Genomic DNA, 23,612 nt, shown 5'->3' with positions numbered 1-23,612 from the left:
GTTTTCCACCTTTTTTCATTTGCAGACCCCTTTGGAAATTTCGAATAGAAGTGCAGACCCCTTTGAGTTGTAAGTGTGGGTATTCACATACTTTTGATTGATCACAGTCATGTCACGGACCCCTCAGACACAGTCTGTAGACCCCTAAGGGTCTGCAGACCACAGGTTGAAATCCACTGTTATAGAGAGACCTGAAGACAAGGAGGGTGAAAAGTGCCCGGGGAGAGGATACAGCGGGATATGACGGCAGCTCACAGAAAACCATGGACTGTGCGAACCAGATCCTGGGGAAAAACCAGCCCTCGTGTCCCCTTACCGGGTAGCCCTCTGTCTTCTTCTGGCACCACTTCAGCAGAGCATTCCTCTTGGAGCCGCCATATTCTCGGGCCAGGGCTGCTAACGGGTCCTTTCTCTCCACACTAATCAAAAGGGGAAAAAAGTAGCAAATATGTTAAGTCCCTCCTTCCTTTGGTTGTATGCGTTATGTGCCCATGATAAAAGAGCTGCACCAGGTCCTCTCAGTGGGAACCAAGATGTCCTAAGTCAGACACATCCCCGAGTTGCATTTAGATGGGACACGATTAGGTTGGGACCTCTGGAGACAAGGCCCTGAAGCAAAGTCTGGGTCGCACGCCCACCCGGGGAGCACTCTGTACAATGCCAGCACGTTCATATGGGATTGACTGACTCTTGTACCACTGCTTCCACCAGCTTTCTCCCCTTCAGACACTGGCAAATTTTCAAGGAGCATCTGAAAAGGCGCCTGTAAAACTAGGGCTTTTGAGCAAAGCACTGAAGGAAGCTCCCTAATGATTCTGGAGCCGTGAACTCATCTCCAGCCATGTCCGTGCAGAATAAATTCCTGACTAAACTTAAGAAAATCTGCACACCTTTTTCTTCAGTGGTGCTAGCAACAATGGGAGCTGTGCTGCAGACAGGGCAGGGGGCCGAGGACAGAGGTCAGCTCACCTACATACTCTGCTGGGCTTGTGCCCGTGCAGAAAAGCTTGCACACTTTCACAGCGGAGATGTACACAATGGGCCACAGTTAGGATTCCTGCCTCTCCTTGCATCAAAATCTGGCATCTGGCCACTGGTGCTCGCGCCAACGCTGGTGTGTAACTGAGTCGGGCTCCAGATTCCTGCTCCTTCACAATAAGAGCATGTCATGCCACTTTCTGTACAGTAGTGGCCATTCTGGTAAGAAAGTCGGAGGCTTGGGGAAGTCCGCTCCCCTGGCCAGGTAGAACAAGCCCATCTGAATGGGAGGGCATTAGCTAGCATGCCTAGCAGGAGGACCCTGGGAACCACTGGCTTCAACACTCATTTTGCTGCCAACATGCTGCGTTCCCCAGCCCCTTGAACTGGTACCTGAGTTTGCTCTGGGGCTTCAGGCCGCCGGGGGTGGAAGTCAGCATTCTGCTGTTGAAGGCCATGGAGGGGGGCTTGCTCAGGGACTCCAGGGAGGGACTCTTGCGGAGGTAATGGTCGGGCTTCAGATCTTCGCTTCTCCCTTTCAGAAGGTCTGTGGGAACAGAACAAGCTGTCAGGCCCCGGCTTGAGGCATTTGATTAATCGCTGCCTGCCAGACAACACGTAATCTAGAGCCCGGCGCTTTGATTCTAGACAAATGGACTCGGCCGTGCACCAAACACACGCGGGGTTAGGAAACCTTGGGCAGATAGAGGTGACGGTAACAAGCAGCGTCTTTGATGACTCCCACAGCGCGAGCTGGCCGGCTTCCTGCGATTGAAGTTGCTGCCGGGGGGTGGGGGTGTCAGGTGAATACAGGGAAATACCAGTCTCTACAATCCCAAAGGTTCAGAAGTTGACGCTTAGGCATCCTCGCCGGACAGCTGGACGGGCCAACCCTTTCAGCCGTCTGGTGAAGAGCCTTTCACCTCTTGGCTGCCGATTCAAATCCAGCTGGCGGTGGAAGTGAGAAACATCCAATTCCTCGTGCTCAGCTGGGAGCGAGTTTGGCGAGTCTCGGCCCAGTCCCTAGTAGGTACCAGGAGGGCTAATGTCACCGCAGTTAGCGCTAGCAGGACTCAAGTAAAGTGAGCCACGGAGACCAAGCCCCTCTAGATGTAAATCCAGGGTGGTTTGGCAGCAGCAAAGGGAAAGCTTGCACGAGGTAACCGGCTCGTCTCTTCCAGGCAAACCGAGAATCAAACTTTCAAGGACTGTCAAGCCTTTCCCTATCACCTGCAGTAAATCCAGACGACTTCAAACAAACACTAGAGCTCTGTTGAAGCCAGGACATTTAACTGCTTCTTCTCTTTTCCCCTTCTCTCGTATTAAATAGCTGCACATTAACTGGATGCTTCCACTCCTTTTCACCTCCACGTCAACAAGAGCTGAAACAAAGTCACTGGGTCCACTGGGTGCCCAGAGAGCAACTTAGGGGATGCTACTGTGTTGTGCCATCACGCCTACAAGTTCCCCCTCCGGATGACAGGTCTCCAAGGAAGGGCACACCGCCAAAGCTGGCCATTCACTCCAGCCCCCACGACCTTCTCCAAAGAACTGCTTGCAGTTTTTGCTCGGGGGCAAGGGCTGTACTGAGAGAGCGGAAAAGACCTCACACTTTCTTACTGAAAGCACGAGTTAATAAAGCAGGTCATTAATCTTAGCTCTATTGAAGTCTCAAAACTCCTATTACTCTATCCGAGCTCGTGTGCAACGCCAGCCAAACAGCAAAGAGTCCGCAGAGCCTAATCGCTTGTTGTGCCAGTAAACAGTTCCCTTGATGACTATCTGTCAGGGCAGGAGGGTCCTGGATCATTACTGACTATTTACTCAGCCACTGCAGCCACTTGTGGTCTCCTGCTCTTTGCAGTCAAAGTGTTTATGCCTTCAATTAAGGTAATGGTTCTTGTACACGGAAGAAAGCGGTAACGCCGGTCCATTCAAGGCTTGTTTACATGGGAAACAGATAGCCGGGCTAGAGCAGCACAGTTAAGTGGAAGAATTACTCCAGACTAGAGTCACCTTTTTTCTGGAACAGCGCCCACGCAGAGTTAGGCCGGCTCTTCCCCTACGTCTCTGGTGGTCAGTTTTACGGTCTTCCCCAATGCCTGCCTGGGGTGGATATAATGCTTACAGCCGCCCTCTGACATAGCGACAGCAACCCCATGGACATGCCACTGAGAGCCTGGCCTAAACTCGCACGCGCTGGGTTTTGTCCCAGGCTCTGCGCTGTTACGGAAGAAACACTGCTGTCTGCCTGTGCCGACTGCTATTCTGGGAAGCAAAATCAGCTGAGGGCAACACCCGTCGGGGTGACGTACTGATGCTTCTGGGCAAGCAGCACGGGGCACGGCGTAGAAAGCTGGTCTCCCACGCTGCAGCTAACAAAGAACCGCGGGAAAGCCACCCACCTCCCAATTCCTTCTTGCACGTATGTCTCTACGGGGAGTATTTTCCCCTTCAGTTTTGCAAAGGGCTTCATTCTGTTCCAGGGCTGTTTTAGTTTCTTTGATGCTCCCCACACACCCCAACTAAAACTAGAGGTATCGCCAGGGGGAGAAGGAGAAATACCCCACCAGCTGCTCGGCCGGCCTCTCTCCCACGCTGGCGGCCACAGGCAGTTCTGCCCCAACCGCAGGGCGCAGGCTGCGGATGCACAGCAGTGGGCACATCAGCAAATATACTTGGAAGGGAAGAAACAGAAGTGGGGAGAGCCCCTCTGGCATCACGCGAGGAGAGGGACTCACTGGTTTCATCGATGGGAAGGGGAAGGTGTCAGTCCAGGCAGAGTCTGGCTCCAGATACTCTGTCCTTGGCAGGGCTGGATCCCCCCTTCTTACTTAAATCTGGGCCCTTTCCCTCCAGTTCCCCATTGGGGATCACTTGAATTCCCTAGAAATTGGGAAAAGCAAACGCCCGATTTCTAAATGCTCGATGCAGGAAAGCGGGAAAAGAAACGGCAGGCTTCCCTTCCTTGCCAAGAGCTCACACCAAAATTACTCCAAAAGAGCCCTCTGCTCTGCTGGACTAAGTAAGTCCAGAAGCAGCCTCGCACGTCTGGCCCTGATGTGCTCTGAGCGATCGCCCGGCAGTTCCCTCATGCTCCAGCCTCCAGGCGTTATCCTCTCTGCTGTTTGAAGACCGCTGCTGTGCTGCTGGCCAGGTTCCCATCACGCACTCCATCTGTGCCTGCCTTCTCCAGAGCCTCCTTGCTCTTCATCTACAGGAAACCAGCCACCATTTCCCCCAATTTAAATAGCCACAGTGAACAGATGGGCACCCATGGACTGGCTCTCGCCTTAAGCAGATGAATATTCTATGTATGGAAGTGCACACACCACACTACATGCAGCAATTAATAGAATTAGAGAAGTAAAACAGGGAGATGAAAACTTCTTGCTGGCCTCCGAGAGCCGCAAATGCATGCTGTGGTGAACTGGCATGAATGTGCCGGATGGCTCCTGGAAGGCCATGCTAAGGAACTCGATGTGGATTCACAGGGAAAAGTATGGGATGAGCAGTTAGGAGAAGAGAGCATCCTGGATGGGCACAGACGACGAGAGCTTCCAGGGACCCAAATGCAGAGAGAGCAGGAAGGGTGCAGGACACCCAAGAAGCCCCCTGGAAGGAGAGGGGGTACCATACTGCTACAGACAGCATGGGATACAGGGGAGGGAACCAAGCCCCCAACTATCTACTGATATGTGCAGCGCAGGGACTTGGTGGTTGTTGGGCTGGGTGATATCAGGCTTGAGACAGCGCTGCCTGGAACGGTGCCGGTGATGAGATGCCAACCCTACGCCTTAGGCCTGGGCTGCACCAGTTATCCCAAACTTCCTCCAACTTGTCCCTGCCTACAAGTTTCCTGCTGGAAACGGCAGGACAGACACCATAAAGTAATGCTCTGTTCATAGACAATGAGCTGCGTGTCCGCAACAGGGTACATTTGGGTCATATTCCAGACCCCACGGCACCCTGTTGTGATGTTAGTCGAACGGAGCCAGCCTGGAGGTTATTATTATGGAGACCGCTTCACTCTGAATTTCCTTGGGGATATTATTTGATTCAGTACTGTTTGTTTGGGGCTTGGATCAAGTGCCTTCTGGGATTATTTAGATTGGAAACACAGCCACTGCGACTTCATTTCTGTGAGAGACTTCGCTGAGGATGCCTGGGACTGGATAAACCCCAGATACAGCGAGAAACTGGGGCTCGTGAGATACTTGTAGAAGAGTTGGTAAGTCACCATGAGCTGCTGCCAAGCAATGGCTTGTATGGAAGGAGCTATTAGCTGCAGCATATTTTCCTTTGGACAACTGTCCACATCACAAAGACTCTCCCTCGAGACATGCTGTCCTTGAAAGTCCCCAGCTGAATGTTTGCATTTTCTTAATTAGAGGAATTTTCCCTCCCAAGTATGAAAATACATGCTCTTCCGCCACTCTAACTTACGGTCTCTTTGCTGAGCTCTGTGCTGGAAGCAGGGACATGCCCATGCGCAGTCTCCATCTTACTGCCCCACCATGTCCTCGTTTGATGGTTTGGAGATGGCTGAGAGCTACACGTTGGTGTACGGGAGAGGGGGGGAGACCACTTTGCCCCAGCATGCCCTTTGCAGGCTTTGCAGGACAGAACAGCACTGGCTTGCCGGTGCTCTGTGAAGTTGTCAGCTGCCAACTGCTCCAGTCTTAAAATTCAATTCAAATGACATTTTAAAGGCACAGTGATCTGCTGGTGGCTAGCTGTGAAAGGGGGCTGCATTTATTTTCAAGGACTGGTGTACAGCTGGAAGAGCTGAAACTGGTTTTCTGCACTGACGAGCAGCATGAACAGTCCCAGGCAAGATGCCCTCCAGAAACCCAGACAGAATTGGGTTGGGTTTCAAAGGCAACCAGGCCCTTCCAGTGATGTTGTGACCCCCACCCTCTAGTTCTTGGTGTGACAGGGGAAGCCAGCGGCAGGGACAATGCTGCCATATTCCTCTTGCTCCGACTTGTTCATCTTTGAGCGGTGACAGTGAAATGTTAACTAGGTATTTAAAAGAGCCAGGCAAGGAACTGCTATTGGCACAAAGAGAAATGCCCAAAGCCACCTGTGCCAGCGAAGGGACGGAGACCAAGTGTCCACTGCTCACAGAAGTTTGGGGGCATTTCACTGAGGTCCCATCTGACCCTAGCATCTATGAATCTAGAAGACCAGAACATCCCTTCTGGCCTTCAAGTTCATAGATAACGGTTTTGATACTGAAGCAACAATAGGTAGAGATAATAAAGATAAGGGACTCCAGAGGAGGAAGGAAAAACAAATGCTGGCAGAAAAGACTATTATGTGACACGAGAACAAAAGGCAGCGCGTGAAACAAAAACAAACGCGTCTCTCGAGAGCGATGGAAACGGGCTCTGCTCGGAGCCCAGATGGACGGCTCTTCAAATAGCTGCATCTGGATCCGAAGACGTTTGGTGCGCTTCAGCTGAAACCCTACTGCAAAGCAAACAAAACCCCAAAGGAAGCCCTCTGGACTGGTCCCAGATACAGGCACACCGCAGCAAAGACAATCATCTCCTATTGCACTGGCTGGATTATGGAGGTGCCAGGGATATTTTCGGGTGAAGAGGGCAGGTTTGCATTGGCATAACATACCAGAGCTCTTCTCGAGGTCTAATCCACAGGGGAGTGCAGCAACAAAGCAAAATTGATAAGATCCCTCACATCTACAGGCACTTTGAAGATACTGCTCCTTTTTCACTGTGTTGCTTGGATTAGAGATGAAGTGGAAAGATTGTCTGGCTGGACACGGAGCACCTGAGAGACGCTACGCTGGTATGTGTGTACGTACGCATGTATTGCGATTTACCTGCGAGGGGAAGGTCTGGAAGGTCCGAGTGTTTGGCAACACCTTTGCTGGCTGGCTTCGCATTATTGTAAACAGAATGTCTCTGCAAAAGAAGCAAGCACAGAAAAAGCCATCAGAAAACGTGCCCGGCGCGTCTAATGGCTAATCAGAGAAAAGGTCTTCCTCACTCAGGGATGAAACACAGGAAAGAAGGGCAATGACCACGCTGGAATATACCTGCTCAGAGCCCCGCAGCTGGCCAGATCCTGGGATAACGCTTCTCCATTAGTACCAGGCGGTTTGGCTCCTTTCAAGGAATTTTCTTTTCTTAACCAAATGCCAAAGACAATTTAGTGCTGTGGGCCCCAGGGGACATCGCCGGCTCTGCCCAGCCTCTCCTCCTCCACCTACTGCTCCAGGAATCGGACACAAAAGACCTCCTTTTCACTTCCAGGCCCAGCTCCCACTCGCAGTGCTGCCTGCTTAGTCTGGCATTAATAGAAGCTGCTAGGGCATGTGTTTAATCATCAAATCATAGACAAGGAGGGCTGGAAGGGACCTCGGGAGGTCACATCTAGTCCAACCCCCTGCTCAAAGCAAGACCGGCCCCAACTAAGTCATCCCACCCAAAGCTTTACTGAGCTGGGCTTTAAACACCTCCAAGGATGGAGATCCCACCACCTCTCTGGGTAACTTATTCCAGTGCTTCACCACCCTCCTCATGACAAGGATTTTCCTAGTATCCAACCTAACCTTCCCTGGCTGCAGCACGAGCCCATTGCTCCTTGTCCTGTCGTCTGCCCCCGCTGGGAACGGCCCAGCTCCATCCTCTTTGCAGCCCCCCGGCAGGGAGGTGAACGCTGCTACCAAATCCCCCCTTGGTCTTCTCTTCTGCAGCCTACATAAGCCCAGTTCCCTCGGCCTCTCCTCACCAGTCATGTAAAGTCTTTAATCTCATTCTTCTTACTTCCTTTTCTGAGTCAACAGAGGAAATGCACTCTCACTTGCTAAGTACTTTTCCTGGGGTCACCCACGCTCCCAATCACCACTCCAATGTCTCGTGCGTGCAGCCACCAAAACAGGCATCCTCTGCCTTCTTTTTTAGGAAGTCTGTCAGGCATTTAGGCCTCAGTCCTGGAAAATGGCACGGACCTCGAAGTCCTGTTTTAGCCCATGAGGCGTGAAGTTCAGCTGGCAGGATGGGGCTTTTAAAAATGGCCTGTTTCGGGGTTGCTTTGTCGGGGCTCTGAGCTCATTTGCCAACCTGTCTCACAGCTGTCATGGTCTTTTTTTCCAATGGGCCATGCTTTTCAGTGAACACATCTCTAGTGAGTCAACCTAGAATATCAGCTCAGCTGCTTCTGGCTTTTATATAATCACCAGCGGGGCTTGATAGAGGCAAATAAGCACTCCAGCTTCCCGAAAATAATTGCAGGCAATGAGGAAGAACTATCACCCGAGAAACTGTCCATCGTCCTAACTAGCTGTATATAATGTGAGAGAAGCAGACCTTGATTTCTTTCTGGGTGTACTTAAAGGAGACCTGCCCTTGTGCAAGCATCCTGCCTTAGTTAATCTGATCCTGTGTCATGTGAAGAGCATTAAAGCAAACACCAGAGGCTTGGGCCTGGAAGTTGAGGGGCAGCAACTACTCCCCTAAGGGGAGAGAGCAGAGTAAATACATACCAGGACTCACCTGATTTCCACTGGCCATTCTACTGCTTCCCATCGATGGAAACCTGACCAACTAGTACTGCTTGGTAATAATGGGGCGATGGCTTCCAGGGAATAGGTAATTTTTTCCTGTTTTGTATTTGCTTTTCAGTAAAGAAACTGTTTTGGAATCGGTCCTTATCAGCACTCATTAAATCTCCATAAAGACTTCATATGACCCCAGCATGGCTTTCTGAAATGTTCCCTCTGACTCGAACAGTGACCGGCCAAACGGATGCACAAAGGCCCAGCTGCTTTTATAGGGGCCGGGAATGTTACGGCATGCGTGCTACCACCAAAGTCAGAGAGCATCGCTGTGTTTGCTTTCCCATCACTCCCACAGATCATTTTTTTCTGGAAATATCGCATAACAGCCCTGAAGGCTACTCAGAGCATGCTAACTGCCTGATGCGGTGACGACCAGAAGCACCGCGTCCCAGAAGAGGCATGTTCTGGGAAGAAAGCAAGATATAACAGCTTATCCATCAGCCCTGAAGAGCTGCTCGCTTGATGGGCACTTGCAGGATAGCTCCTCAGGCACATCTGTCATCTCTCTTCTCCCTTCCCCTCTCAAACGCACAGGCTAAATGCCCGGCTTAGTTTAATGCTTATCACAGCTCAATCTAAACGATTAAAACCTACTTCTCTGGTCAACGCTGATTAAAGTTCTGGGCTGGATTGCAAGGAGTTCACCCCCGCCCGCTGGGACCCTCCGCCTGGGGACGCAAACCAGCTCGCTTTGATCCCTTTTGTTAGGGCTCCAGCGTTTGATGTTGCACAGAAAATAAATAGATGAGCTTCCCCTTCCTGCCGAGGCAGCCATGTGCATGTCGACGTGCTGAAGCTAGACCACAACTGGAGCAAACCCTGCGACTACCCAGCTCCATGCTGCAGAGAGGGAATGCTCTGCTAGTACCTGCATGGGGGAGACGGCAGCTGCCGGGGCCGTCCTCACTGGAATCCCACTCAGAGGGCTCCGCGGGACTTTGTGAACCGGGATGCTCTGCCCGGCGCTACCTGTAAGGAGAAGAAAAGGCAAAAGGGAACCTTTCAGATCCATCTGAAAGAACGGGTCATGACGTTTTCTCCCCCTCCTCTCAGAATAAGGACCCAGTGGCTTTCTGGTATTCAACTGGCAGCAACCCAGCAGCCTCTATGCACTTCTAGCCCTGCCAAAAACTGCTATCGGGACGCTAGATGAAGGCAACAGATGTCATAAGCACGCGCTGTTTGCTGCTACGTCCTAAGTGTCCGTAACTTCTGTGAGAAACTGAAATCAGCTCCGACCCCGGGTGCTGAACTCAAGTACCTGAGCAGCCCAAATCAAAGGACTTGATCAGCGACTTCACAGTGGCGGCAGACTCCGGGGGAGTGGGGGACGCCCTGCTCACGCAGACTCCTTGCCAGCGGTTGGTGGTGTCTGCCTCCGTGGAGTCCACCTCCTCCATGGTCAGCCTGCACAGCAGAAACCAGAACAAAGTCAGAGGCAACAGGAAGCACATGGCCGAGGTGCAAAATCCTCACACTCTGCAGGAAGGAAAGTAACTGCTGGAGCACGAGTTCTGCCTGCTTGTCTTCAACGTGCCCGGCATAAATCCCTCGTGCGGCCAGAAACACCGGTCCATCCTATCGGTGAGGAACCCAAGGGAAAGAGAAGAGACCTGACCTGTCCAAATACACGCTTAGCACCAGAGCCGGGATTCCCGACTCTCAAAACCCTGTCCTCACACCTCCAGGCTCACCGCTGCCTGTCTCAAGTCCTGTTACCTGCTCCATGGGTCGCTATTTGGTCCGTTCCCGTTCTAGATACGACTACCGGGCGCCTGGGAATTTGCCAGGCTCAGGTGAGAAGTGGTTCTGAAAAAGACCTGGGGTTCATGGGACATAAATCAGCTGCACGTACGTTCCCAGTGCCACACAGGGGCCACAAGCACTGATGTTATCCTTGGCCACATTACTGTCTCCTCCGTGCTTGGCAGTGTCGATACTGCGCCCAGCTCTGGTGTGCACGATGCAAGAAGGATGCGGGTAAATTGGAGAGGGCTCAGAGAAGAGTAAGGAGAATGATTAAGAGATTGGAAAACCTGCCTTACAATATAATAAAGAGCTCAACAGTTCAGCTTATCCAAGAGGAAGTTCAGGTATGTCTTGTTCACAACCAACAAGCCCTTGTGTGGAAAAGAACCTCGATAGTGGTCTCCTCAGGCTAGTGGACACCGGCATCTCAAGGGTCATGGTGGGAAAGCAAACTGGACACATTCAAACTAGAAATAAAGCACAGGGGTTTGGTTTTCTTAGCAGTGGGGCTAATTAAACTGTTCAGCTGTGGTTGATTCATTACTGAACATTTTTAATTCAAAACTGCCTGTCTTTCTGCAACACGCACACTAGGTCAAGCACGGCAAGCGCACCCAGGGCAGGGACAAAGTCAGGGAAGTCCTTGCTCTGCGTCATGCTGGTCAGGCTAGAAGATCGTAAAACCTAGACACAGATTAATAAATTCATATTAAATATCCTGCTTACCCAGCAGCTGAGTATACTTTCCCGAGAGCCCTCGGGACCTCAGTCAACTAGAAGCTGGGTCTAGAAAAACTCGAGTTAGGTGGCCGAGACCGATCCGTTACAAACCAAGCCTGTATTACATTATGTTCAGGGGTTGCCAGCGGCTGAAGCTACGTGGACTGATCCACAGCTCCCCCCACGAATAGGTGAGACGCGCGCAAAAAGAAGTCAACAGGCAGAAACGAACTGCGAGTGGAGCGGTGAAAGAAGCCCTTCCTCAAAGTGCCCACGGGGCTGCATGACTCCTGCTGGGCTAAAAATAGCAGTTAGAGGCGCTTTAATTTTATCTCCCTTTTGGCATCACCGGGAGGCTACAAAATGCAAGAGGGCCGGAGGTGCCGCGAGTGCGACGGAGAAGAATGACTCATGCTGGTGTTCCTGGCAGCGCTCAAGGAGGTGCTGTCTAAGCACACACTGGGCACTTCTTTGCTAATTCATCCAGGCTCCTGCGTGCCGCGGGGCTCCGGATGCAGATGGCTCGAGAAAAATCCATTTCAGTCCCGTTCTCCGGCTACGCCAGTAAGGAGAGAAGGAAACAGTGGGTGAGATATGCCAAGGTCTGAGGGATACCATCCCGGTTTTGACGGGTAGCCTTAAATCCCCTTCCTCCCACCTCCTTTGCCCCGCACGGCTTCACAAAACATGAGCAGCTTGTTAAGAGGCAGCAGCGTCTGAGCTTTATTTGTAAGGCAGCACGAAGGCCCAGAGGAGGCCAGCCTCTGCTGAGATGCAGCTGCATCTCAGGATGCCCAGCTGGCCACGTCAACGCATTGCCCTTTACTTTACTTCTTTAAGGGAGACTGCCGTGCAGAAGGGCTGTGCGGTCTCCAAGGCAGAGCGAGCGTGAAGTGCACGGCACATAACCGGAGTCCGAAAGGCTGGCGAGTGCCCACAGACCTGAAAAAACTGCAACAGCTTGGGGGCAAAGCCAAGCTGAGGTTTTGCCTTGATAGATCAACGTCCCGGCCCAGCTCTGGAAGCCAGTCCTAGGTTTTGTCCGTGGTGAGATGCACACCGTGAGCTGTGGGTGGATGCCACGGACTCGGAGATACGCATAACCTGAAGCTATTAAACTCAAGCGTTTCACAACACAGAGGTCTTCCCGAGTGGAAATCTCTAGACTGAAGCCACGTGGAGCAGTGCTCAGGCATCTGGGCTTGGCTTCAATGCACGTCCCACCAGCCAATCCAAGATGTAATGGGGAACATGAGATTTGTGTGCCTCAGTGCTAAGCCCTTCACTCAAAACACGAGCAAAACCTTTATATAAAAGAGTAAAGGTTGGATGTTACTGGGGACCCGGCTTTCCAGCACGCTTTCAAAATTTAAGGCGGCAGAAATACATCTTGCAAGAGGAAAGAATTCAGAAAGATGGCATGAGAACATGACCCAGCAAGATTAGTGCCAAGCCGGAGCTGAAGACCAAAAACAACTTTTCCCAGTGCACAATCTAGGTTTGGCAAAGACTATGGGGATATCCTGGGTCTTCTTAATGAAGCCTTCCTACAGAAAGGGCAGAACCAGTACAAAACAGTCATTTATGGCCACATGCTTTGCTTCAAACACGGATGAATGCTACACGCAGCTCGAGGCAGCAAGTGCCGCTAGCTGCAGCGGAGCAGCTTCAAGAGGAAGCCAAAGCACTTCAGCCGCAGGGGAACTGAGAGAGGTTTTACATACCATCATCATTCACTTGATCCCCAGGAGAGTGAGAGAGTTGAGGCAATGAGCTTTCCTCTAATGCCAGCAGCTGGTCACTGTGTTTGTTCTTCAGGTCTGGATTACATGAATAATAGTGAGTCAACAAGGTGCAAACCTCAGGGTGCTTAATGCGTTTGTTATGGGGCTAAGAAGAGCAGATGATGGGAGGGTAGAGGGGGGCTGTTTGTAACGCTCTGACCCGCTCCTACGAGCAACGTTGTCTGCAACTTGTTCTTGTGCCCTCTAGAAGAGCTGGTGGTTTGCTTGGCTGCACTTCCTGACACTGCCATCATCACAAAGCAGCTTGGGAATCCTCCCGACTGCCAGGGGAGACAAAGAAGAGATGCACACAGCGGCTGATACACAGAACAGAAGAGAGGCCAAGAGCAAGCAGCAGACACTGCCACACAGTTACGTATTTATTTTGCACTTCAATGCACTTTTCAACATATAAAAACATTCAACAATTGCCAGCACAGATGGTAGAGAGGCAGCACGAGTGCACATACACGCATGTAACATGGCACAGAGAGCATGCCAAAGTCACGCTGGTGCTTAGCGCTTCCCTACAATATCTTGCCCTGAGGCCAGGCTCCCGCTACGTCTTCTTGTCCTGAAGGAGGAGTGGGCACCGCGGGCCCAAATCATGGGGTCCCAGGCCCACGAGGGAACGAATCCCACCCATCTCATGACGGAGAAGGTGACTTCTCTGATCCTCCTTGGTGTCTAGTAAAGCTCTCCTGGTATCTTCACCTCTCAGGTACCGAAATGGCTAATCTTCCCTGACTGTATACGTCACCTGAGTTAAGGGGATGAGAACAAGGCTCTTTCAGGGGAGGGTTATTCTTGTCCCGAGGGCTTGATGCATTTCTTGCTTTTCCTCCTGATCGCTCAGAGTGTCTGCCATCCACCTAGGCAGGAGAAACAGCTTGTCTGGACCTCAGGGATGCTTCCTTCTGAGTAGAAGTCCACAGCCAGAAATGCCCAAACCTCAAATGCACTTTGAGTCAGATGCTACCACCTAGTGGCAAGTCCGTTGTCACCGCTGCCTCCAAAGCCTCCGAAACACCCAGGCAACCAAAGAAACACTTCACCTCCCCGCGGGGCTTTTCCTCTCGGAGGCCAGTAACCTAGTCTCCATAGGTGATCGGCACTTCTTTGTCATACCCACCTGCAAAACCCTAGAGCCATTAGAAAATATACGTAAACCATGTTATATATCGAGTACATAACATGTGCGTGCACAGAATATTACAGATGAGACACACACACAGAAACACTTTTCTTTTTTTAACTAAAAAAAAAATGGTAAGCTCAGATTTCCACCTGAGAGAAACCGCCATCCCCCAGAGTCAACAGGCAGTTCAGTCCCAAGGCTTGGGTTTCTAAGATACCTTTGTCATTGTTTTAAAATAGGTTCAAAAGGGTTTCCACCTCAAACCATCCTCAGGAGACAGAAGCCTGTTGAAAGCAAAGGATCAAGCTCCTGCGCAGGGGAGAAGGTGGGTCTGAACAGCATTCACACTTTGGGATGCACTGGACTTTTGCAGGGCAATGATAATCTGAGGTGCTTTCTCCAGCTGAAACTTCCTTTTTTTGGGTTGCAGATACTGTCTGAGGAGTCCCCCAGGCCTGGCTTTGCAGCATGCCAGGGCTGTGCTAACTGGCAGAGATCAGGCACCTATGGAAACAAAGACAAATTATAAAACAAGTTATATAAAACAAAGCTCAGCAGTGCAATCATCAGTGTTTTAGAATAATTCCCATTTCCCCCCTAAACATAGGGGCAGCAGAGCACTGGTCACAATTCGAGCAACTTGCTTTTTCCTCCTGAGGGGAGATAAAGGGGCCAGAGAGCATCCAAGAGACTGCGTCTCAGCCAGGCACGCTACATTGCATTTCCCCTGCCCCTCACCCAGTCTTCTTCAGTGCACAGAGGATGGAGGGGAAGGGAAAATACAATGCATTGTCCAAATTCCCCAGGGATGATGCCCTTGGGGTGGGCTGCAAGTGGTGAACAATACAGAGGGGGAAGCAATACTGTCATCCACTGGCACCTGGGCACACACTGCTTGGACTACCACTGACCTGGCGGGTGGTTAGAAGGCCAGAAAGGTCTCAAATCAAAGCTGAAAGGATATTGGGAGCTCATTTATTTCTTCTTTTCCTATATCTAAGCATCCTTATTCATTAAGGTGGAAGGTCAATTAGGCTCACATCTCCCCATTTATACTGATCAGGGGTTGGGGTGACGTTCTGGGACTGGGATGGTCCCGCAGACTTCTTGCAGTCGCTCTGTCTTGCTGTCGCACAGAGGCAAGCAGATCAGTGGGCCACCATTAGCAAGTCACGATCTGAATGACAAGGGAAACATGTCTCTTGGATGGGAAGGGATATTTTTAAAGGGCATTTGTGAGCATTTTCCTGGCTCTCTTCCTCCCGGGCAGCAGAACCTACTCAGGAAGTACAGCGAGAATCTGTCTGCTCCAGCCAGGGCTCCCGTTTCTGGTTTCCTACACCAAAAGGGCTGGGATAATCTTAACGTGGCCCCCAAACCCTGCAGAGTGGCTCAGGATAGCAAACCACAACTCAACCAGGCTCCTGTCTGAAGCCCCGGTTTTCTCATTTTAAGAGAGAACAACGTGAACTGATCGAACCTCTTAAGACAGAACAGCTGCAAAAACACAGGCACAAAGGAGCAGCACATCAGCACATACAGACTGACATTAGGGTTTAATACACAGATAATACGAGTTTAATTCCAGGAGAGAGAGCATGTAACACTGCCATGCTGCGGCGTTGGAGACGTGGCTACAGGAGGAAGGGTGGAAGCAAATTAGTGGGATAGGGGAGAGTCCTTCTTTAATGCCCTCCCTTTGAGCAATCGCACGTTCTCTTCTGTTCTAGGAAGTGGGTCTTCAGGATAACGTCCTGGCCCAACTGTTTCCAGCCTGGGTTTGACTTGCAGTTCATAGCATTAGCATCCCATGGCATGTGTAGCAGTGCATGGGGGATGGCAGAACAACCTCACCACCTTAACGAGGAAGCGCAAGGGTCAGAGAAAGACAACGCCAGAGCGTCAGTGCGTGTGTAAGTCAACCGGGCGTATGCATGTCCTGCGGACACTTGCTTCCTTTGGCAGTGCACTGGACCCAATCTCCGATGGCTTTTCCAGCACTGATATTTATGGTCATAAAGCAGCTACCTTCAGGCCTGTGTTCTGGGGGATGAGACTACAACGATCACCACCTACGTGAATGCGCTTTGTGCAACAGCAGATTGCAGAGTTTCTGCTTTTTACGTCAGAAAACAACTATGAATCTGGTGCAAGGCATTGTAAAAAGCTCCGTTGCAAACACGCAGGGGTGCTGGCCTATACCTTTCACTTGGACTGATGTTGGGGCACGTGCTAACACTAATTCTGGATTGAAGTAACTCCTCCATTCCCCGTCTCGCTTCTTTGCCTCATCTTTTATCCCCCCGCCCCCCGACATTCTTAGTCACAGAATTAGACAGTTAATCCATGTTAAAGGTGTCTTTGAGAGGCTCTTACCTTCATTCCGATGAGCTTTGATGACCTCATCAGGGCATTTTCTGCAAGTTCTTTGGCTGTTCCTGAACCAAAAATGACTTTTTCTCTGATTAGAAGGACGTAACGGTGAAACCAAACTTAGCTGGAGACAGGAACTCGGGCAGCCACAAGCCAACGCTAAAAGGCAGGATCTCTTGGGAGGTAAATTGGCTTCAAGATCAATTTATGATAGGGGTTCCAAAGAGCCTCGAGAGATGGCTGAGCTATTGCCAAAAAACCCCAACCCCTCTGAGCAGCAAACTCTTTGGAAGGTGCATTCCCCCATGCAGCTTAATGAAAAACAAAATCAGACAGGAAACTTTCACCGGGGATTGTCTGATGTCTTGCTGAATGCACAGCTGCTCAGCATTAGCAAACAGGAGGGCTGTTTTAGAGATCTGGTTTGTGCTACAGAAGGTTTCTGCCAGGGCCCAGTCTGTGGCAAAAGCCAGTGCATCGACAAGACTTCAGTGTTGGCTCCGAGCAGTAGCATTGCAGACTCTGCCTGCACTGAGATCAAGTGTTGCCCCGAGACTTGTCGAATGAAAGAGGATGAGGACCTGGGTAGGATAGTGGCCTCAGAAATGGGAGGGGAGATGGGCGTGTGGCACTGGTTACCAGCACTAGCTTTGGGGGCTTCAGGGATTTGCCGAACAAAAAGTCAGTAGGAGTTTTCAAGTGCCATTGCCCAGCACTGGGCAGTCGGCTGTTCTAGACTCGGATTTATACTGCTTTCTGTCTCCTGTGCGCCCCTCTGCATTGCAACTGCACCTCGAGCGACTTCTCCGCAGGCGGCGTGTGATCCCCGTCAAGTCTCTTACCGAAAACGTGGGGCCGATGCGGAAACTCAGCTCAGCACCTTCCCTTCACGAAGAATTTATGTTGCCTACTTGAGATCACATTTCTGGTTCCATGTCCAAAGTAATACAACAAGGAAGCTTGACAGATAGGCAAGCAAAACAGAGACAGACAGATATAAACACACGCCGGAATTGACTTCTTAATTAAAAGCATATCGTTTGGGGAATTGGATTAGACTTGAATTTCCTTCCCTGCCTTGGCTGGAAGCTCCTCTTATTACCAGGGCAGGAAAGGTAGTCTGTCTGAACAGCCCCTTCTGGAACCGTTCGCACATATGAATGATATACTCTGCTTTTATAACTAGAGTATGCTCAACTGAGGCTTTCTATGTACCCCGTCAGGGGCCAGCACCTCCCCAAACTTTCTCAGAATTAGGCAGGTGACTAGAATGAATGCTTTACCCTGAGAGCTGTGATAGCACGGTTACGTTCCTTAGTCTTAGGAAAACCAACCCAGCTCTGAAATCAAGAGGCTTTCCCCAGCCTCCCTTAAAATTTGTTAAACATCATTTGTGCTTGAAGTATTTTTCTGTCAAAGGGAACTGAAAGAGGGTCTGCTTAAGAGCTGCTTTGAATCTTACTGTTGCACTTGGGCTAATGTCTAAAGCAGAACAAGAAGCTGTTTCCCTTGCCCTGCTCCAAGCATCTGTGATATCGTTAACAGCAGCAGAGACTCTGAATCTGAGTCCTGGCTGGTGAGATGATTTTCATCCTCTTCTTCCAAGTCAAGATATACTCGCTGGTAGCTTTTCACTCTGCACAGCCTGGGGACCCTGATACTGAACTTGGATCTTAACACACACACACTTGTATTCTTTTAGCAAGCACTTCTGCCCATCTAAGCCAGGAGTTGTGATTCACTCTACCTGATCCCTTACCAGTTGCACTCTATTCATAGTCTCCCAGCTTATGTATGGGCCCTGCAGACAGCAAGCAGTAAAAAACCACAGGCAGCACAAGCTTTGCCATTTGTCCCCAGAAAGGAATGGCCAGCGGCTGCCACATTCATCTTCTACGGGCCTACCGGGTGGGAATGAGCAAGCAGGTCCAGAGAAGCACAGAAAACCTGGCATGTTTCAGGTAAGTGGTGCCACTGTTTCTGTCGCTTCGATGTGCAGCTCTCTTCACACTGCTCAATAGAAAATTAAGGCTCTGGAGCTCTGATCTGGCTGTGTCACTGAGCTAGAAATATACTGCATGACCCTGCTCCTCTCTAGAGGGGCACAGCCCCTTCTCGATGCATCTGTTTCCCATGCCTCTAGACAACACGGTTCATGTTGTGCAAAGGCCCTGATATAGCGTCCCCTCCTTTGACTCCAACTCCGCTTAACTCAGAGCTGTCCCGTATTCCCGTATTGGTAAAGAAGCTCTTTCCACCAAAAGAGCACAACATACATTTCTCACACAGCCTGTGACATCTCTCTTATGAATATTGTTTGAAGCTTGTGTGTTAGGTAAAGTCTTGGGTAAAGCGCTCTCTTGCTGCAAGACAAAATGACGCCTGCATGAAACGTTAACACTGACTGAGGGACCAAACTTGGACCGCTTGGCTGAGCTAGAGACACGGGGATCTCCCATGAGGGCCGGGCTGCCTCAAGTGAAGATTTCCTAAAATTCACACTGATCATTCAGTCAGCACATACCACATTCACAGAGCCACTGCAGGAGTCCCCATTTTAGTCTAAAATGGTGCAACCTCTCTTCTCAGCACCAAAAAAAGCAATGAATTTTCAGAGAACCCTATCAAATATGTTCAGCTACCTGGCTGCCTATACACAACAGTGTTAAGATTAGACCCATCCACACTAAGTGCTACACTGGGCAAAGCCTAGAGCTGCCTGTCATGTCGACTACAGCTTGCACCCAAGGCCCTATTAGCAAAGCTGGACAGGACCTAAGAAAGACAAAACCAGACACATCTTAGAATAAAAGACGACAAAACCTGCTAGAGGGATTGAAAACAGACAGCATGCACGTCCAGGCCAAAGTATGGTTAGAGGCAAAGCACTGTCTACATGCACATTTGCAGTCACGGAGATGAAGGACCTGATCCCTGCGAGTGACCAACCTGCTGCTGCCCTTCACGTCGTCCAGCTCCTTCTGCAGCCTGGCACTCTTCTCCTCTTCCTCCTGGAGCTTCCTCTTCACCACACGCAGCTCCTGCTGGGCCTCGCACTTGATGTCGTTGGCCACCACCACCGCAGTCTGCAGATCGGCTTGAAAACGCCTCCACTCCTCGGCATCCTCCTAAATGTGGCACATACACCGAAGCTGAGCATCAGAGTGGATGGACCCACTGGAGTTGGGTGCATTACATGTGATTGATTCCTTCATCAGTAATCACTCATGAAGGCTGTGAAAAGCCTCAGAACAGTCCTAAGCCTGTTTTAGGTGCTTGGCACTCGATAAAGGTGTGACGGGATGGCCAAGACGGGAAGCGAGGGGGAGCGGAGCGCATCTGTTTCACATCAACAGCTACATAGCAGCAGGTGTTACAAAGTGGGGAAAGCACCACCAGGCCTCTGGACCTTTTAAGACAGTGGCTGCAAATGAAAGGGCCACCCGTGCTATTCCTCAACTCCTTCAAACACTCCCTTACTTGCTCCCCCTTTTGGGGACAAGATGGGCTCTGACACACAGGAACCAGGCGATGCTGGCAATTCTGGACCCCGGTATGGACATATTTATGGGCACTAGCATATTTTTTTATGGGAATGTAGTACTTTGTGAATATATTTATCCCAGGAGTTGCTTCTGGAGATTAAGGGCCATGTCAGCACACAGATCTCTTACTGACGCCGGAGGCTGTGTGCACATGGGCTTTTTCGGAGCACAGACACAAAGCCACGTTATCTTTAGGCCCGCAGCGAACTTTAGCAGGCTTACTCTATCACCAACTGCAAAGGGGCTTTGCTTGCCATGATGGTCAGTGATCTGTTATTGAAGAACTCTTGTGTTATTATCTTCTGCGTGTGAAAGGCAATATGCCAAGTGATAACGATTATTCTTACTTGTTTGTAAAGGAATGCTTTTGAGATGCCAAAGTAATAGGTCGATTCCTTGGTGCTGGCACAGGCGCCTGTACCTGGCAGTGCTGGACCCGGTCAGATACGAACTTGGGTGTGTTATTCGGTGCTTGTCAGAGGGCGATGGCATCTGATAAGAGCCTGCCACCTCTTAACAAGCGTACTGACAGAAGCTATGCAGCCAAATGGTAACAAAGCGACTAGACCAGTCTCTACCGTGTTTTCCCCCTTTAGCCAAAGAATGGGTCAAACTCAGCTGGAACCGAACAGGAGGGTGAAAATGGGGTGGACAGGTGTGTTTAGGTGTTTCGATAGCCTGCAAATGAGACTCTTGAAGCAGCATGCGGTGCCTCTGGCAAAGCTAGCCTTCCAGGGAAAGCGCAGCCGGTGCCTTCACCCGGTTGAGGAGCATGAGCCTCACCTTCATCTGTTTGGTCAGAGCCTTCAGCTGCTTCTCCTGATCCAGCTTTTGATCTTCCAGTTTCATCACTTTACCTGGGAATAGTCCGGAGGGAAAATATGATGAGCGGGATGATCACAGAATTATAGACAATGATGGAGCAATCATTGATCACAGGATCATAGACAACGGAAGGGAGCTCAGGAGGTCACATCCAGTCCAACCCCCTGCTCCAACCAGGACCAGCCCCAACTCCATCATCCCAGCCAAGGCTTTGTCTAGGAGCCTAGGAAAAGGGCGAAGCGGCATTCTAGGTTACGTTTGCAGTAACAGAACCGGAGTATTAAACTGAATAAAACTCGCTGTGTCCAGCTGTTAAGTATACCAGGGACAGGATCAACAGTGAATTGGAAATGAACGGCCAGCTCCTGGACATCGTCCGAGACACGGGAATTACTAGGATCAAATGCACAGTATGTATCCACTGGGTACTTTCGGTTTTCCATAAAGCACTGCAAGAAGCAAAGGGTTTTGGGGGACTTCTTTTACTGAACCGACCGTATACAGTTTGAAACAGGTAATAAGTGATGTTGCCAAAAACCCCTTGCTTATTGCCCATGTCCCGGCCCAGCAACCCAGCAGCCGTATAAGACTGGCAGGAGAAACAGGCTCAGGCCACCAGGTGGCACTTTCCCATTCCCGCACCTTGAAAATTAATAATAGCCGCTAACTAATAAGTGCTTTTCATCAGTAAGTCTCACAAGTGCTCTACAAAGGAGGCCAGCATGCCCAGTTTCAAATGCAGCATCTGGGGCTGGGCGATCCTCCTTTCAGCTGGAGGTTACCGACATGAAAATCCCCCAACTCAGTTATTCCTGCAGGCTGCGTCTGAGCCCTTCCCCCTGCACACATTTGCCTGAGCTCCGCGTCTGCTCCACCTACTCTCCAGGTCGTTGATGAGCTGGTTGTTGTGTAGCTTGATGGCACGGTGCTGCTCCACCTGGTCCTCCAAATCAAAGATGGTCTCCTTCAGGTTCTTGATCTCGGCATCGTACTCCAAGGTTTTCTCTTGCAGCTTCTGGCTGGTTCTGGTGAGCTGCTCGGCCTGCCGGTCACACAGCTCCTTCAGCTGACTGTACTCTGTCTCCACCTGGAAGGAATGAAAGCAAGCTGCAAAGCCCACCCTTGTTTCTTAAATGAAATCACTCTGCACCACGGCAGACGCGGCCTGCTAGAGCAATGCTCTCTCCTGAAAGCTGCAAACCCACAGCCCCACCGATGAATCGCACATCAGGAGAGTGGTGGAGAAAAACTGGAGCCTAAAAGAAAGCTGTTTTATGCAGATTAACATTTCCCTGCTGCCGCTCTAGATCATCAAAATCGATCTCTATGTGGAGTTACTGAAGGGGTGAAGGCACACGGTCCTGTGGGCTGCCCCTAGGCATGGGCATCAAGAGCACACATCCATGGACCGTGGAAGTGAGAGACTCTCGCCACGTGGAAAAGTGGATTATGCAAAAGCAAGGCAGGTGCTGCCCGTTCAGTGAGCAGCGTGGGCAGGGCCTGGCTGCAGAAAAGCCGTCAGGAGCCTGCGGTCTTGTTTGGGTGGCACAAAGGTGCAGCAACACGAAACAACCTAACTCCACGGGAGGGAATCAGTGGTTTCAAAACCCAGCAATAAACGTTTAGGGCCGAGTCCAAGCACTGGACAGGTTTTACATTTATTCTTCATACAGATCAGCCCCAGTGAGACGTCCAAAGCCCCCGGGAGCCTCCCCACTTGCTGTGGTCACCTATGCAGGCTGAATGGACATCTGGACTTCCTAAATCACCCCAGGCAGGAGGTGCTTTTTGGCACCGCTCTCTTCCTCTGCAACTAGCCAACTCTATGGATGTTCCCACGATGCCCCCCCCCCAGCCAGGAACTGCCTTAGATGCCGTTTGCTGCTCTCCCGGCAGTGCAGGATGTTAATCGCTATCATGCATTGTAGCTACGCTTGCTCGGTGACAACCCGCCGAGCAGCTCCGTTCTCAACACCTGGGTCCAGATAATGGCACCATTGATGACAGCAGACTGCCGGGGGCTGCGAGCACAGGGAAAGCTACGAGCGAGGAGGACAAAACTCATGAAAAGAGGCAGCGGCATGCTGTCTTGGATGCAGCGATATCAGCAAGTGAAACTAGTCAGCCCGTAAGTAAGACAAATGTCATTTAAGAAGCAAGCAACCGAGCAAGCCAACGAGTCCATTCTCCTGCCAGACAGGATTTAGGCCTCAAATAACTCCAACCAGAAGCCTGTAGGTTTGCCAGTGTGCTATGCGATACTTCCTCCCATGAATTTAATTAAGATGCTAGGCGACTGGCACATTCTTACTTTTACAAAACATCTCGTTTTGGGCTTGACCCTGCACCATGAAGTCAACTGACTCAAAGGCATCCGGCCATTTCATTCTCATGCGTAGTGACATTTGTGGGATCTGCAGTCAGGAAATTCATGATTTGATAAACCAGCTGTCTCCACCAGTTATCCCGAACTTAACATTTGTCCTTCACTAGCCCTCAGCAATCGGGTTTGCCTTGATTACAGAGCTGGGTTAAATAGCAAAAACATTTTCAAATACGTTTCTTCAACGAAACATTTAATTCACTTCGAGCGTTTCCTCTTTCCCTGACTATTCTCGTAAATGCATTTGCTAGCAGGAATCGATGTGAAAACAGTGAATTTTAAGCCAGATACTACAGAAAGAAAATGTTGTATCTGTAAAAACAACTATTTATGTCAAAAACTATTCTAGGAGTTTATACATGTTTCTGTTTTCTGAATAAGCAATATCATGTGATCTGTGCGTGCCATCAAAACTAAGTCACATCTCTCAAATACCAAATCTTGAATACCATGAATTGCTCACAAACAACCTAGCGAGGAGGGATCATTCAGCTGGCAAATTCTGAATAGGCAATACGTTTTTAAAGCC

The 23,612-nt window shown here is 50.4% G+C and overlaps 1 protein-coding gene across 6 annotated transcripts in view; it reads right to left on the bottom strand.

Moving 5' to 3' along the window:
• The window catches only part of SPECC1 (sperm antigen with calponin homology and coiled-coil domains 1), a 113,867-nt gene that overhangs the window by 29,550 nt on the left and 60,705 nt on the right, over positions 1-23,612 (bottom strand). For 5 of the 6 annotated variants that reach the window (XM_019491895.2, XM_059717489.1, XM_019491892.2 and 2 more), the window contains 8 exons: positions 21,580-21,787; positions 20,659-20,732; positions 19,280-19,458; positions 9,828-9,973; positions 9,435-9,535; positions 6,827-6,908; positions 1,372-1,525; positions 317-419 (listed from right to left, as the gene is read on the bottom strand). In XM_019491895.2, the coding sequence (XP_019347440.1) occupies positions 317-419; positions 1,372-1,525; positions 6,827-6,908; positions 9,435-9,535; positions 9,828-9,973; positions 19,280-19,458; positions 20,659-20,732; positions 21,580-21,787 (1,047 nt within the window). Of the gene's footprint in view, positions 1-316; positions 420-1,371; positions 1,526-6,826; positions 6,909-9,434; positions 9,536-9,827; positions 9,974-13,186; positions 14,462-19,279; positions 19,459-20,658; positions 20,733-21,579; positions 21,788-23,612 lie in introns of those variants that run through there. The other variant, XM_019491897.2, reaches the window with a different exon arrangement.

The sequence above is a fragment of the Alligator mississippiensis genome, chromosome 14 (genome assembly GCF_030867095.1).
Source record: "Alligator mississippiensis isolate rAllMis1 chromosome 14, rAllMis1, whole genome shotgun sequence".
NCBI classification, from domain to species: Eukaryota; Metazoa; Chordata; order Crocodylia; family Alligatoridae; genus Alligator; species Alligator mississippiensis.
This window is presented reverse-complemented; position numbering and strand designations above follow the sequence as displayed.